This window comes from Frieseomelitta varia, unplaced genomic scaffold, assembly GCF_011392965.1.
Source record: "Frieseomelitta varia isolate USP_RPSP 00005682 unplaced genomic scaffold, Fvar_1.2 scaffold_430, whole genome shotgun sequence".
NCBI classification, from domain to species: Eukaryota; Metazoa; Arthropoda; class Insecta; order Hymenoptera; family Apidae; genus Frieseomelitta; species Frieseomelitta varia.
Window position 1 is genome coordinate 1 of NW_025110180.1, and position 17,218 is coordinate 17,218.

The 17,218-nt window shown below is 33.8% G+C and overlaps 1 protein-coding gene across 5 annotated transcripts in view; it reads right to left on the bottom strand.

The window, feature by feature from the left end:
• Positions 1-36: 36 nt before the first annotated feature.
• LOC122532016 overlaps positions 37-17,218 on the bottom strand; it is a 182,731-nt gene continuing 165,549 nt past the window's right edge. For 3 of the 5 annotated variants that reach the window (XM_043660421.1, XM_043660418.1, XM_043660416.1), the window contains 7 exons: positions 15,301-15,411; positions 13,273-13,497; positions 12,450-12,604; positions 5,475-6,281; positions 2,931-4,915; positions 2,266-2,536; positions 37-443 (listed from right to left, as the gene is read on the bottom strand). In XM_043660421.1, the coding sequence (XP_043516356.1) occupies positions 186-443; positions 2,266-2,536; positions 2,931-4,915; positions 5,475-6,281; positions 12,450-12,604; positions 13,273-13,497; positions 15,301-15,411 (3,812 nt within the window). In that variant the 3' untranslated portion in view covers positions 37-185. The remainder of the gene's footprint in view (positions 444-2,265; positions 2,537-2,930; positions 4,916-5,474; positions 6,282-12,449; positions 12,605-13,272; positions 13,498-15,300; positions 15,412-17,218) is intronic. The other 2 variants (XM_043660420.1, XM_043660419.1) reach the window with 1 other exon arrangement.

Sequence of the window (17,218 nt, forward strand, 5' to 3'; positions counted from 1 at the left end):
CTCTCTCTCTCTCTCTCTCTCTCTCTCTCTCTCTCTCTCTCTCTCTCTCTCTCTCTCTCTCTCTCTCATACTTCCGGCAATCAAACAATTTTTCCGTTTACATTTCAATTGCCCAGGCTAAAATTGCAGACACACCTAATTTGCAATCACATACACTCGCAACCATCCTTTCTTACAATACATTCTTATAATACAGTTCTGGTGTGTCTCAGATTTGCAAGATAAAAACTTACTTTTGTCTGTAAATGTCTGTTCTTCGAAGATAGAAGATAGCCGACCAAGGAACTTTTGCTCTTAGGTTTCTTAGCAACTATTGTCTCTGTGAGGTGTCGTACACTTCCAGAGGTGTACATTAATTTCCTTGGACGGCCAACCTTTCGTTTCTTCGACGCCGAGCTGGAGCTGGCAACTGTAGGCGCTGGTGAAGACGTGTCGTAGCCAAGCTGCAAACATTTTCCCGAAATTTAACAAGATTTTTGTATGTAGAAAAAAAAAAAGAATTTCCCTAGCAATTTCTTAACTGTATCATTTACACTCTTCATTCGTTCGTCGAAATGAGAGCTAACATCTTTACCCAGATATGCGAGATCTTTGGGTATCTTGTGAGTAAATTGCGGATTTCTATTTAAATTAATGATTCTTAGAATATGATAAGAAAAAAATATCCTCGACAAATGTTACGTACCTTGTTTTACGAACCAACTTACTATACAAAATATTATTCTTTAGGTATTATAGAAAACATTGTTCTTTGGATATTTTATAAATTCTTTCATGTTACTTGCCTTATGGGTGATTTCATATTTTTTATAAATACATAAACTAACGCAGTATACTTATGAGATCATTAATTACTATCAAATCTATCGAATATAATCGGATACTCGATGTAACTTTAAAAATCCGATGTTCCGAGTGATTTGTAATTTTATGACGAATAGTGAAACAGATTGTAATTTACGTTACTAAAATGATGAAGAACTCGAGCAAAAAATATTCAAACTTGGCGAAACTATATCAGCAACATCTGCCAGCTTTGAAAAAATATTTTTCATAAATGGAAATATTGTTACCTAAAGGCGAACGAGTCTGTTACTGAAAAATGTAGCTTTATAAATATTTTTGTACAAAAATAAAAGCAATTACTGATTGAACATCTAATTTAGAAAAATTATTTCGTTGTTTTATTATCTATCGCTAAAACAAATTATATTGCAAAAATCCGAATAATATGAGTAATTCATACTGTAGTCTTAATATTTATCTCATGTACCCAAGTATTTCATAAATACACCGCAAAGTTTAATGTATTTTTAAATTTTTAGAAACAAATTATGGGTTACATACATATTATAATAAATATTTTATTATAATAAATGTTTTATTTACATATTTCATATATTGCAAGCATTATGTACATTTTTATAATTTCCAATTATCTGAAAAAACATAAATCCGCAATTTATTCGCATGTAGTAGCCCTATAAAGTTATTGTTTGAAGAACAAAAACGAACGTGTAACTTATTTGTAAAATACGAATTTTATATTTTATCATTGTAAATACTAATTTAATAATAAAATTTCATTTTTTAGAAACCGTAACTTTCTTTCGTCATAAATATTTTACAAAATATTTACATAAATTATACATATAATATGTATTATAAAATTGAAACATTTACACAAAAATAAAATTTTTTTACGTGACGCGGTATAACCAAAATCTCAATGAATATTTGAATATTACAAATAAGTAATTCCTAATAATAAAAATATCAATAATAAATTTTTTTTTATTTTTCTCATTTTTTTTCTCTTCCTAAATCTAAAAAATTTTATCGTTTAATTTTTTATTGATTTTTCATTTTGTAATTTTTTTACTAATTTTTTATTGATATTTCATTTTCTAATTTTTTTTCATTTTCTAATTTTTCAGTTTCTAGTTTTTCTTTTTCTAGTTTTTCATTTTCTAATTTTTCATTTTCTAGTTTTTCTTTTTCTAGTTTTTCTTTTTCTAGTTTTTCTTTTTCTAGTTTTTCTTTTTCTAGTTTTTCTTTTTCTAGTTTTTCTTTTTCTAGTTTTTCTTTTTCTAGTTTTTCTTTTTCTAGTTTTTCTTTTTCTAGTTTTTCATTTTCTAGTTTTTCTAGTTTTTTTACCTTGCTTCTTGTCATTATTTCATGTCTTGCAATATATTCTCTTTTTCTTTTTACAGTTTTCTTAGATTTTTGCGTCCCGGTTATTATATTTTCAGTTAAAGTGTTTACCCGTCCAGTGCTTTTCTCATCGTCGTCCTGTGATGATTTGCTCGAAGGTAATATTGGTGAAGCAACCGGTGCAACAGGCATCGGAATGCTCGGTATACTATCCAACAACTTGATGTGACTTCTCTGCTCATCCAATTTTATCAAATTTACATTGCACCTTGACATTGCTAAAATAGTTGAAGTTGCTGATGTCGTAGGTTCTTCGGGCAATGGAGATTTTTGTGGCGAAGGCGTCTGTTCTGACGTAGAAGGGGATGCAGTAGGATCAGAACTGTAAACATAATTAATTCTTTTGTGATCTACATGGACGACTTGAAACTCAATGGAATTATTCGAGAAATTCTATATTAAAAAGGACCAACGTGAACGTGCGAACTACATTGTTTAAATTACGTCAGACATCGTGAAAAGAAAATTTATACTTTTGCAAGAGAGATCTAATCACAGAGTAATTTGTTTATTCCATTTATCTTACATATGTATTTCATAAAGAAAAGAAACAGAAGTAATTAAACTAGAGACAACTCTACACACCCTTTACAGAATTTCTCGAGATGTATAGACTAATGAAAAAGGAACGATATTGTTGCTCAACTAAAGATGACTGTTTGAAACAACTGTTCCATAATAAATTACTCCAAAGTAAAGTGAAAGCTTTGACTCACCTAGAGGAATGGCTTTTCTTACGTGGTCGTCCCGGACTTTTCTTCTCGTCCTTCTTTGGAGTTAGTTTCGACAATTCCTTCTGCTTTTCTTTGTACTGCCTCTGTATATCTGCCAATTGAACTCTCATGTGCAATTCCATGGCATCCATGTCAGGCCAGTCTTCGTTATTATCAGTATGGCCTTTCCGTGCTAAGAATTTCTTCGCGTCCAATTTCGCCTGCAGGTTCCTGTAATCGTGGCGATGCTCCATAGAAATCCTGCTCTTCGCATCACCGCTGTCCTCGTTATTCTCCGCCGCTTTATCACTCGGAGACATTCTCTGATCGTACATTTCATCGTCCAAATCCGAGAAATGATGGTCGATAGATCGATTATTGCTATACGTCCCGTTCATTAGATACTGCCTCTCGTTCTGCTCAAAACTCTCGTTTTGAGAAGTATTCCTGTCAAGAGAAGCGTCTTCTAACATATCAACGTCTTCGTTGTCATTAGCATAATTTTTCTCCGACAAATTTGCGCTTCTCGTCTTCGCCTTCGCTTTCAGTATAAACTCCTCCTGCACTTGTTCGCCGTACGTTTCACCATTATTGCGATCCTCGTAACGCAACGAGTCGTAGCCGTCGTTCTCGGCTTCGCCATCGATTTTCAGCTTCTTGAGACTCTCGCAGCCCTGCGAATCTCCTTGCTCATACTTTCTCTTCTCCGTCGGTTTCATTTCCTTGTTCTGAACGTTCATCCTGCCCAGATTCAGCAACAACCTGCCGGCGTGCGATATCTCTTCGGAGTTCTCCAAATTGATGACCTCGTCGCCCATCTCTTCCATAAATCGCTGTTCCGCGAGGGCGCACAACAGTCCCAAAGGGCTGTCCATGGTCGCTCTCGCCGACGCTCTTTCCAATTCGGTCGTCGCCGCGGCGACGTTCTGCGTGTTCGGCGGCTTCAGCTGTTCCAGTTGCTCGATGCTGTTCGACAACAGTTCCAACCCGCTGATGTCGACTACCGGTTTCTGTTTCAAATTGACAGCGTTCCTCGCTGACTTCGACGATTCATCGTCGCACACAACCGTGGCGTACGCGTTCACCTGATCGGAGATTTCTAATTTTCGCTTCGCGGAAGACACCGTCGTCTCAACGTCCTCCGTGCAGTTCATCAACTCCGCTTCGCACGACTCGGGCGAGGAGACACTTTCTTTCTTCACCACGGTGTCTTCGTGCTCGATTGGCTTGTCGTTGTTGCTGTTCTGGTTCAAGAAACATTTCCTGGGCACGGGGTATTTGCTCATGGAAAAGTCGCAAGGACGCTCGTGATTGGCAACATCCTGAGAATCTTTACTAACTCTCGACGCCTCCGACGACGACACCTCGGTCTCACGGGACACGGGCTCGGGATAATTGTTCAAAAATTGAGAGTTCTCGCAAGATTTCAGAATGTGTTTCTTCAAACCGTTCTCCAACCTCCTCGTTGGCGTTGGTTCCGAGTGCCTTCTCGAACGCAAGTCCTCCGCGTTCTTGTCCTTGGGATCGTCCACCTTTTGAAACGTCGTTTCTTGAAGAGCGGCCGCTGCGTTCTTCTTTAATTTCTCCACCACGTTCTCGATACCGGGATGACTCTTCTCGGTCGCGTGCTTCTTCGACGAGTCCTGACACCTGGACTTTTCCGTAGCCGAGGAAAAATCGTCGTACGAGGCGGTCTCGTCGGCCTCCTGCTTGATCACGATCGGTTTGGCGACTTGATCGTCGCAGTCGATGCTGGGCATGTCGAAAGACTTCACCGTGATCTGTGGACGTGGTAGCGGGGCCTCGGGACGTTCGTCCCGATTCTTCTCCAAACTCTGGTAACTCCCGTCGATTTCCATTCGATTTCTCGACTGGCCGTTACTTTCTGACAATTTATTTGCCCGATCTGCTGCCTCTGACGTTTCCATCGTACTCGCGTGTCTGTTCGACTCGATCGGAGGCCTTTCCTCAATTTTAGGTATTTCAATCTGGAAAACGTAATGCGCATGATACAGAATGTTCGAGCAAGTTTGATAGTAATAATTTCTTTCGTCGTGACTTCAGACTTTCCCTTTTTTTTCAATTGTTTGAAAAGATGTCCCGATTTTTTTTTGTCAAGTCGATACAAAAATATTTTTGAAAAAAAAAAAAATGAACTTGATGTGATAGAAATTAGAGACTTTAATCTTTGAAATGAGATCGAGAGAATTGTCTTTCTTTTTTTTTTTACAAAGTTAGAACAATTAAAGACATTGACAATTTTTCATCACGGTATGTTACTAGATTGTACAATAAATTTATTCGCTTCTTGGTGTTACGTTTTTGAGGAAATATGTATTATAAAAAATGAATAATATCCACGTTATATATAAATATAATGATAATTACAATTATATAATTATACAGGGTATTTCATTCATTATATCTCATAAACGAAGACAGATAGGGCATACATTTATATAACTTTTTTTCATTAATTTTAGGCGTAAATTAATGGAAAAAAGAAATTCTCAATAAACCAACATTAGAAAGAAGAAGATCTCTTACCTTATCGGGAAGAGCAGCCTTCGCGTCAATCTCCTCCTCCATCTCGACGTCCACACTTTCGTGAACGTAATTATTCTTTCTGTCGCGGAGTCGATCCAAAGAATGGTCTCTCCTGCTGCCGAAAAACTCGAGGTTCTCGTGAAAACTGTCGCAGTTCTCCTCGGTGATTTCGATGATCCTCGGACCGTTCCTGATATCCCGACACGGCACTCTGTCTTCCGTGAGCTGCTCCTCGCTCTTCTCGTCTCCCAGATGATTTCTATCGTCGTGCTCTCGATCGATCTGTTGCGTCACAACGTGCTCGATCGTTCGATCGATCGACGTCACGCTCCTGCATTCCTTCGTCACCGAATACTTCGGGCAATCCGCCATGTTAATGACCGTGTTCTCCGCTTTGTCCACTTTGCCGACCAGGCTGCACACCGCTGGATTAACAGTGGTCGTGGTCGTGGTTATTCGCACGACGTTGCACACCTTCTCCGGTGATGCGGCGACGATCTCGAAGTTGGTGAGATTCGTCAAGTTGGTGGTGGTTGTTTGCGTGAGATTTGTCGCCGAGTTCTGCAACTGACACGGGCTCAAACTCTGCTCTTGCTTGACGCACGCTTCGAGCAACGGTTGCTGCTGCTGTTGCTGTTGCTGCTCTTGATCCTCCGGTTCCGGTGCGTCCGTCTGGTTCGACGCGTCCTGCACACCGACGATTGGTACCACCTCCTGTTGCTCCATCGCGTGGATCGTCGTCACTTCCGGCGGCGGCGTCAAACACGAAACCGGCGAAGTCGCCTTCGAAAGAAACGAATTTCTCTGCTGCACGCAAGACACACCAGAATCAAATATATGACGAGTTTAAGCAACGGCGAATTTTTAAACAAAATTGGAGCGACCGAGTGCGCGATGTTTTGTAACTGCCGATTAATTTGGCGATCAGTCTATGAATGATACTGTCACAAAAATTTTCCACGCACTCAAATCAAATCAAAGTTTAGTCGTAAATGAAGAACTTGATATTTGAGAAAGAGTTCGATACTCGTGTACTTCCAACACGCACGAATACGTATACGTAAAGCACAGTTACTCTTTGGGGACAAGAGTAATCTCCCGACACTAACTGCACCGAGCAACAAAGAGCAAATGAATGACTCAGCTAAGCCAAGAATCGTAAGGACGAAATCGCGTAAGTATACCTAAGGTTTTGGGGAAGTAAAAGTGGGGGTTGAAGCTGAAAAATGATTCTGATTTGTTGGTTTAGGTCTGAGCCAAACCCCCGGAGTGAGTAGAAAGGGAAAGTGGTAGGGCAGGTAGGACAAGATGATTTTGTGCTTCATTTTTTCAGATAAATGAAATTATCAACTTAGAGTTGGGCATTACTCGATTAAAATTTTTAGTTTGATTGATATTAAAATTAATGAAATAAATTGTTAGAAAATTGGCGATTTGATTGATTTAATTGATAAATAATGATAATTAAAACCGTTCGTTAAAATCGTTGAAAAATCGGCGATTGATTTAATGATTCTGATTTGTCGGTTTAGATCTAAGCCAAACCCCTCGGAGTGAATAGAGAGGGAAAGTGATAGGGCAGATAGGACAACAGAATGATTTTGTGCTTCATTTTTTCAGATAAATGAAATTATCAACTCAGAGTTGGGCATTAATCGATTAAAATTTTTTGTTTGACTGATGTTAGAATTAATGAAATAAATTGTCAGAAAATTGGCGATTGATTTAATTGATAAATAATGATAATTAACCGTTCGTTAAAATCGTTGAAAAATCGGCGATTGATTCAATCGATTAACAGTGTCAATCTTCAGTTATCAATTGTTACAACATCAAATTTGATTATTAATTTAATTTCATTTAAACTTAAATTGTAATAAAGCTTCGACGCTTCAGGATCAAGATACTGTTATAATTTTGATAATAAGAAATCGATAACGTCGAAAAATACTGTTATAATTTTGATAATAAAAAATCGATAACATCAGAAATAATAAATCTAGAATTACAATCGGTAAAATCGAAAACATTTTTATAAACAAATAAATGTAAAAGTACAAAAGTGAAAGTTTCACGCTTCTCGAAACGAGCTCAAATTCATTTTTCAAAACGTTAATACACATAAGTTTGTGTTTCTTTTCTGTAGACAAATTTCACCGTGAAAAAAATTGTTAATCGTTAATGAGTAAGATTGAAATTTATTCGTACAACAATTAACAATTAAAGTAAAAACTTGATTCTTAAAAGATTTGTTCGATCGTTCATCGCAGCTAACGGCTAAAGCAGGAAATCAATTGTTATTCGTAATTATTATTTATAATTATAATATAATGTAATTTTAAACTCATTTAGTTAAAAATTTTATTTTAAACTCAATTAGTTTTGCTCAACTCGGGTGTACTCGGGTGTAGCTTCAGGTACAGTAAATTGCCCTAAGCCGGGAATTTTATGACGCACGGGACTATAACTATAACTTTTCAAATGACATGTATTGTTCTGAAACATCAACGGCTTATCTGATGTAGCCAAAAGCGTTCTACAGGCCATAAAGCTATTTACCAGATGCGGAAACAGCGATTTGAATAGAGGAATATTTTCAAAGTCTAAATGGTAGAAAATTTAGGAAGTATTATAATGAAGATTGTCCAGGTAATTAACTAAGCTTCGATATTAATTAAGATTCGAAGATTTTGGCAATAATTTTATGTACGTAAGAATATTAAAGTAAACCTTCTAAATGTTTGAAATTACTATATCCAGTGGAACAAACTAAAAATCTAAATAGAAGATTTCTTAGTTTGTCAATATCCTTTATTGTCAGAATGAAAAATCGACAAAATGGAAATTTAATTATTCTCAAGCGAAAAATTCCCATAATTATCTCAAATGGTTGTGATTTATGGGGATTAAAATTTATTGCTTTTGGGTGCTTAAAATTACCAAAATTCTAAAAGTTTAACGTCTAACTGACAAACGTGTACGAAATTAAAAATCAATTATGCTCATTTATTCATCTTTAACGGTCTAACAAAATTATGAAATTCCATCAAAATTTTTCAAGATTTTGAGATGAGAAATGTGTAAAAACTCTCAGTACAATACTCTCATACGGACTAAATACTCAGAAAGTTAATCCGAACAGTTACTGTCATTTAAAAATAGATATAACTATAGATATTTTTATGGATTGCTCCTCCGAATATATTCGTATTAATAATTATCTGCAAATGAATTATTTTTTGTTTTCTCAGTATCATTCATAGCTTTTCACGTATTTCAAAAAAATTCATATAAAAATATTTTACGTATTTAAAAACACAATTCATATAAAACATTTATAACAAAGCATTACGAAAATTAATTGCACTACGTAAATTAACACAAACATCTTCGTCTATTGTCTTTATAAAAACATACTTTTAAAATGAATAATCTTTTGAGTTACTTTTCTAATTACGGCTTCACGTAACACGTAAAACGACGAGTTTCAAAACGTTTTAATACATTCGTATATTCGTTACCTGTTTTCACAGTTTCTTTGGAATATTCGTACAGCTTGACTCGTTAAGCACGAAAATTACAAACAGGGTAATAAAATTTAGTTCACTCAAGGTTCAATTCACGTTCTATCCGCACGGATGTGTTCACTTTAAAGATAGCTCGTTCAACTTTATTGAATTAAAAATTATTAAAAATTCATTGTTTAAAAAAATTCGCCGGCGAATGCGATTTTTTTCAACAACAGAGAGGCCAAAGGCGAAACTCTAGAATCTAGAAGGAAAAGCCTTCGGATTCCATTTACAAAGCGGATTCTCGAAACAAAGTGGCCGAAAGGCAGAGAGAAAACGCAGAATTGAAGTGATTTCTGTTCGATCATGACAATTGACAACGATCGTCGAAATCGTTCCCGTTGCAAATAGAGCTGAATTAGATAGATGTTATAACCATGCAAATTAATCCAACTACCCTGTTTAATATGTATTCATTGGAATGATTTACATTGATGTCTGGTAAAACAATTTGAACGTGGAAATCGGCGATCGTGAACGCCGATAGGTGTGTGAAATAACTGGTTTGGCTTCTAATTATGTGTATTAGAGAAACTAATACCCAACGTTTACTGCAGAGAAAGAATAATAATAAGAAAGAGATTTTTCCTGAACATCCCTTCGAAATGTTCATTTGGATAATTAGTTATTTGCACGAAAAGAATGTAATTTTTTCATTAACAACAGAATATTGAATTTTTTTTATCGAAAAGAAACGCGTAAAATAAATAAATTCGCGATCCGAGCTTTATTTTCTCGTTCAAGAGCAGCACGGATGAGGAATTTAGGAAAAACGAAGAAAACACGTCTCGATCGCATTTTACGAAAAGAAAACAAAAAAAAAAAAAGAAGCAACATTTATTATCGGGAAAAGCGAAGGGGGAAATTGACAGAGGAAAGGAGGAATGCGAGGCAAAAGAATGGCAATAAAATGGAAAAGCAGTGGAGCAAAGGGAAGGAAACAAACCGTATTGTAACGAAAGACTGAAAAGCTCTTTGAAATCGCGCTCAGGAAAAGTGTAGGTCGTAAGAAAAGAGAATAAGCAAGGATTGGTAAGCAACAGTTTAAGCTTTTGTTCGCGCAACGAATTGACACCCTCGGGTCATGAATCACCCAAGGGAAAACAAAACTTCGAGATTAGGAGCTAAGTAAGTCGAGGGGGGGAAATTGAAGGAAGGAGAAAAAAAAGTGTAAAGAGTATTCTTGTCGAAATTTAAAGGAAGTTTAGAAGAGAGCTTAATTAGGTGATTTGCTTCTAATTTGAACGGGAATTTTTTTTCTTAAATATTAACATCTGAAGGAGATGAAAATAATTTATAGACAGTAGAGACAGAGAAAAGTGTAATCATTTTTTTACTCCTTACTGAAAAATGATTTTTACGCAGAATTTGACAGATAATAAATTTTGACTCTTCGTTATCAATAAATTTTTATATTTGAAATTGTCATATACTGTACAAGAATCTATTAATATCTATTATCCACGTCTAAAAACTATTCAGGAGAAAATTTCTTTAAATGTTATATATTAAATGCTTAAAGAATGTTCGCGATATCTACGCATCTTCTAAAAAGCGTATAACTTTCTTTTACAAATTAAAATTAAAATTCATAATTCAAGAATAAAATTTTTTTCATGAACTAAAATCGTCTCTATGAATTTCTATTCTATCGAAATCTCTGTCGAAATTGCTCAAAAGATTAAGAATATCCAAAATTGCTCAATCTTACCAACAACGAGTCAAACAGTCATGCCGATATATTTTCTATAATGAAAAAATAAAAGTTAAGAACATTCAAAAAAATTGCTCGAACTGTCTTACTGACGAGTCAAATAGTCACTCGACACGATATGTTTTTTTTTTTCTACAATAGAAAATAAAAGTTCGATCTCGAAAGAAGGACGGGAAAACAGAGAAACGAATGGAAACGGTAACGGGCAAATGACCAGCGGAAAGCAAACCAAAGACCGCGGCGAACAAACCAACGTGAAACGTTCAGCGTCCCAGGAATTGCAGGGTCAACAACGAGCTGGTTAGTAATATCTATGCAGATAGCGATGCAAATAGGTTTGCGCATGATTAATACAATGTGCCACAACGTTTCCGCATTATGCGAACGGTTGGACCGCGCCCTGAGCTTGGCATAATTACTATCGTCGCCCCCCACCCCCCCATTCCTGCATCGTTTGCTTTTCCCTCTTGTCATCGTGCTCGATTCGAACGTACAATCGACGAGCATACAGTGGCTCGCAAAAGTATTTCGATAACAGTGAAAAATGAAATTTTTTTTTTCTTTGTATACAGAACGGACCATGTAATTTGATCACCTTGAATATCTCGTTCGTATAAATCCTGTTTTTTTTTTTTTTTTTTTTTTTTTTTTTTTTGTTTTTGGAAATACGAAAGAACTTTGTGAAAAAAGATCCTTTAGTTACGGGGAGAACCATAATATAACAATAATAATTATCTCGTAGATAACTACAATTGTTTTTGAGTGGAATGATACATTTTATGCTCGACTTGATATTATTTATAGAAAAAAATTGTTAATCATATTTTAATTATAAAAATTGAACGCACTGTCGAATAATTATTAATTTAGGTTCAATTTTACAAAATTTGTATAAGAAGATGATCAAGTGTGCGTTGTATGAAAAATCTTGAAGTTTTATCGACACTGTAATATAATTTATCTGTCGTGATCATATTTCCAAAATGTGAAACTAGTAATTTAAAAGTATACATATATTATAAAATTAGAAATTATACGGCATTTATTTTTGCTGAAATATATATATATATATATTGTTAGTGAGTTCGTTGTTGTTAGAAATTAAAATTTCTTCTATCTTTATTGAATTTAAATCCCCTTTTATACATAAATATATATAATCTAAAATCCTTTTCTTGAATTTAAATCCTTCTTTATCGATATTTAGTCTAAAATTGTCCTGAATCGTTTCTAAAAAATATGCGATCTCTTTACGTCAAAAATAACATTTTTGTAACAGTGAAAGTAAATTTTTTGTTCAATTGAAGTTCCAAACAAAATAGAAAAGTGAAAATTAACTATAACAGATATAATAAAATCGGTCATTGAATTTTATAGTCTGCAAAAGTAAACTTTCCAAATAATATACAGGAAATATTGTGTAATTAAATAACGATTAAAAATTACTACTCTTTACTGCTTACAGTAAATAATTCCTCTAGTAAATTCAAACATCAATTACCAACATTGCGGAAACTTTCCAGAAGGTAGCTCTTACTAAATTTTGGTATAATGTACCGTAATAAAGCTATTAGTACTCTCAAGGACGACTTAGTATTTTCACGGGGAAAATGAAAGAAATTATAGACAATAGACCGTAATACAAAAGAAAGGTAGAAGAAAACAGTGAAATGACAAAGGCAAGGGACTTACCTGTGATCTGCAATGGGTTGGCTCTGCCTGGCTGATCTGAACCAACGCAGGAGCATGCGGGTAATAGTGAAGCGTAGTAACGAGGGGTGCATCTGGCACGAGGGTTCCTGTCATCGAAGTCACGGTCTGCAACGCCTTCGTGGACTCCGTGGACGCTATGGAATTTAGAATTACAACGTTATGAAATTATTTGACCAATAAATTCGATCAATAAATGAATTTTTCTATGTAAATGAAGCTTGCCAATTATTGCACGACGCGTTGATCTATTTTGTTAATTTGATAAGAGATAATTTCCGACAGAAGATTTATTGTCAATTATTATTCAAGAGTATGGTTCTAATTGTTACCGAAGTAATATAAGCAATAAGATAATTTTTCGTATTCTATCTCAGATAATGTGTAATAAATGAATTCTATATCACATATTGGAATTGAAATGGAAAAAAAGAGGAAATTAAATGTAAATGAATAAACGCAAGTGGATAAGAATTTTAAGTAAAACGCGAATTAAGAGAAAAACTGTACTTAATCAAGTAAAGAAAATAACGTGCAATCGTGTTAAATCATATGTAAATGATTTATCTAAGATTTTCATATGATTTCGTATGATTGATAAGAATTTAAATAATTTCCATGAATCTACCAATCAAGCACGTACCACGTACCATAAATTAAATATCATACGAAACTTATAATTAGTATATTATCATAGTAACGCGCGTTCTATTTTCCGACTATGCAGTTAGGTCTTTTTTTTTCTTTTTTTTTTTAATTTAAATAGAATTTTTAAACTTCGCTTTGAAAATTGCATTCAACTTACTGATTATGGTCGTAGGGCTGGTGCCACAGTCTGCTTCTATTTTCACGATAGGTAAGGTGCTCTGCTGCTTTCTTTTACTCTCCGTAAGGACCAGCCTGGCGCCACCGATGTCGCTGAGAAGTTGAAGAGAAGGCGGCGGCGGCGGAAGCAGAAGCGGCGGTGGCGCGACATTTCCGCTATTGTGATTTGAGTAATTCGGCCATACCACTGCCTGTTGCATTTGTTCTGCGAACAGAAGATGTTCCAGTTTTTTTTTTTTACAAAAGTATTACACGCTACGTACACTTTCTAAAATATTAGGTTGCGCAATAAGCACATTCGGCAACATTTCAACGATGGTATACAATTAACGCGTATTATTTGATTGATTATTCTCTGTAAATAAATTGAATGACTTCGAAGGTTTCGCTTCTTCAATCAAAAAATTGTACGCACGTTTATGTGTATCTCCACGTTCTTTGAAATTATGAATATTCCATGTTATGTTGATAATATAGTAAGTGATTCAACTATCGTAAAGTCAATATTTCTTTCTGTAGTAATAAATAATAATTGAAAGTTCTTAAATTATATTTTCAATTTTATATTGTGCTACATGTTTATATTATTTGTTTTCTTCCTATTTTTTTCATTAAGTAATACCATTGTAATATGTATTATTTATTTACATTACATATACATATGTGTTTCCCTATTCATCCTTAGCATGGATGAATTACATATATTATCGACTACAGATAATGTAAACAATGGTCTTTATAACATATATTTTTAACATTCCGAAAAATGTGACATCAAACAGCGAACGAATTTATTACACAAACTAATATAATGGAATTAATCTGTTTCGCTTTTATCCATATTTCTGGTTTATTCATCGAATAATTAAAATCGAATGATTGACAATGGTTTGAAACGTTATATTCTGCAGTTTTAAAGTATGAACAAGTTAGAATTTTAAGATCGTTGATCATTATTTTAATCGATACTTATTTGAGTAGGTATTATAAAATAACTACGCGTTAGTAAAAATATAATTATAATATTTGTATATATTCAACTAACTTGAATAACTAAAAGAGTTACGATAGAAGAGAAATCTAGCACAATAATATAAAAATTAAATTTAACACATCAAAATTATAATGTAAATTCAAGATATTTAGGTTACAAAAATTCTAAAATCTGATTACTCTGAGATTTCAGTTTCTACAAAATTTAATAAATTCCAACGAAAATTGATTAAATATTTCATTATGCTCCCTTTCCTCTAAGAAATAATAGCACGATAGTTATTAATTCTTTTAGGTATATTAACGGAACATGAGCCATCGTAACATTCATTTTAAGAACAGAAATATCACGATCACATTACAAGGGATTAAGTGAATTAATCCACTTTTATTAATCTTTAATTATTCCTTCAAGAGAAGCTCTTAACCGAGAAATGACCTACTTAAAACGTTAAAGATATTTTCGTTCAGTGGAGGATTTTAGCCTGGACTTTTAACCCAGATATATATTAAGAAATTGAGAAATTCGCTTTAATTTTGAAATGTGCTTTTATAGTTTGAAACGAATCTAAAGTTGATATCTGACGTAATTAGATCTAACGTATGAAATTTACTTTTTCTTTTTATATAGACACAAATAACTCCCTCATTTGGCATAAATCTTTTGAAACACTTTTATCATTACCTCTTCTTTTATTGTGAATCTCACGAAAGATTTTTAGAATTTTTAGATTTAAGAATTTCAGTGAAAATTTTCATGATTCTATTTTCTTATTATTCTTTTAAAATAAATGTTAGAATGGCTCGAGTTTCTTCAATATACCGAATTATTTTATTCTCGGAGAAAAGAAAGCATTTTCGCTGGAAATAATTAAATTTTGTAGAAAGTGAATCCTTGGAGTAAATGTTACAATCTCTTTTCTTCGAATTTTGGTTAAACTCTGATTAGGGAAAAATCATAAAAATTTCCCTAATTTTTATTATTTGTTTTGAATTTAAGAATTTATGACCATACCAGCAGCATGGATAAGAAGTAAATGGCCTGTCGTTGGATCCCTGACCAACTGTAAACCACCTTGAAGACCAACGCCCATTTGGGGAAAACCAACTGGTTCCATCGGCATCGCTGTAACACAATGCAATAAATCATGAAATTAATAAAATGAAATAAAAATATTCAATTTAATACTACGAATTTTCCAAAGACGAAGTACTTTTGTTTTTCTGTCAAATTTTGATTGAATTGTCAATCAATGCTAATTTTTAAGTCCTAAATGAAAGAAATTCTAATTAAATAGCTCATAGAAATTTATAATTTAAGGCAAATACTTATAATTTGCAAAAATTCATTATACGAACAGAAATTCACCTCGTCTCAGTATCAAATGACGCACGAAAGGAATCTAAAAATTGCAACCTTTTGTAATTACTGTACTCTTATTTTTCTCATGTTCTAAAATCCCGTTGAAGCTCTTGATTTTTCGAGCGATTCAAAGTCCATAGAACAAGCGATTAAACACTGGCAATGGAAAGAAATATGTCACGTTCAGTAAAAAACTTCATTCGAAATGACTCGACGGTACTTTTATCAAGAAAAAAAAAAAAAAAAGAAGAAGAAACAAAGAAAGAGAAAAATCGAACAATTCCCTTTTTCACTTTTCATTCAAACACGAAATCTCCTTCGTTTTTATATCATCTAGAATATAATCTCCGTAACAGCATTTGCCATTATTCGCAGATTTCAAATCTTTCCACCGCAAAGAATTTCCAAATACGTCGCTGTCCGATCGAATTAAAAACTAAAAATTCTTTACCAGACGCGAAACGCTGCACGAAGAATTCTCTCGCGGTCTCCTCTCGATCGTGATCAAGAAAACTGACAATCGATCAAAAATAAACAAGGCATGCGAGGAGTAGAAAATCGACGATTTGAATGCAGGAGCTTGTGAATGATTTAGATAGCGCGAGAATGCCCAGGCAATGCGAATATAGACGCTTGTTATTCGGATAAATGTCACTCGGTCATCGAGGTCGGTCAGCCTTTCGAACAAGGGGTGAATTCAACCCGGAATCGCGTTCGATGCTGTTCGAAAACGTTCCACGACAAATATACACTCTTGCGAAACTGCAACATCTTTCATATTGTTCGAAACGTTTGCGTTTAATTATAAAGAATGCACTCTGCAAATTATATTTAGTTAAAAATACGACTTTCAAGTAGAACTTGAAATTGGAAAATCTAGGTGTTCTTTTTTTTAAATAAATTTCGGATTTCGAAGTTTAAAAATAATTGAGGGACTGATCTCTGAAAGTTTTATAACGTTCTTTATAATTTAGAGAACGTATCTAGCTGGTGTTTCAAGAAAGTAAATTACATAGATAATAAGTTACATATTCTTTTCTTCTTTTTCTTTTTTTTTTAAGTCGAAGATTATACTATATTAGACATGAAATAAATAGATAAAAAGATAAAAGTATTTTAGAATCAATTCTCTTATATTACATCGTTCTTATAAAATTATTTATTTTTCTGAATGTTTGTAATTTCTCTACTCGACGATATCTAGCGACAAAAATTAATTCACATATTTTCCCTTTTCTGTACATTAACAAATCCAAATGAAAAGAACTCAGTAAATAAAAAATAACCTACTATAAATTTATGTTCAAATGAAACACGATGCCTGATAGATCGTGTTTCATTCAAATAAAAACAGACTAACAGTTTGCATTCGCTTTAAATAAAATTTAATATACCGAATATTTATATTTAATATCCTGTATTTAACGTTTAGTGCTATATTTGCTGAAGTAGAAATAAATCAACTCCGATTGTTTGAATCGTGGATAGAAATTAAATGCAATCCACTGCGATTCAAAAAAAAAACCTTTTTCTCCTTTTTCGTTTTTTTTTTTTTTTTTTTTTTTTTTTT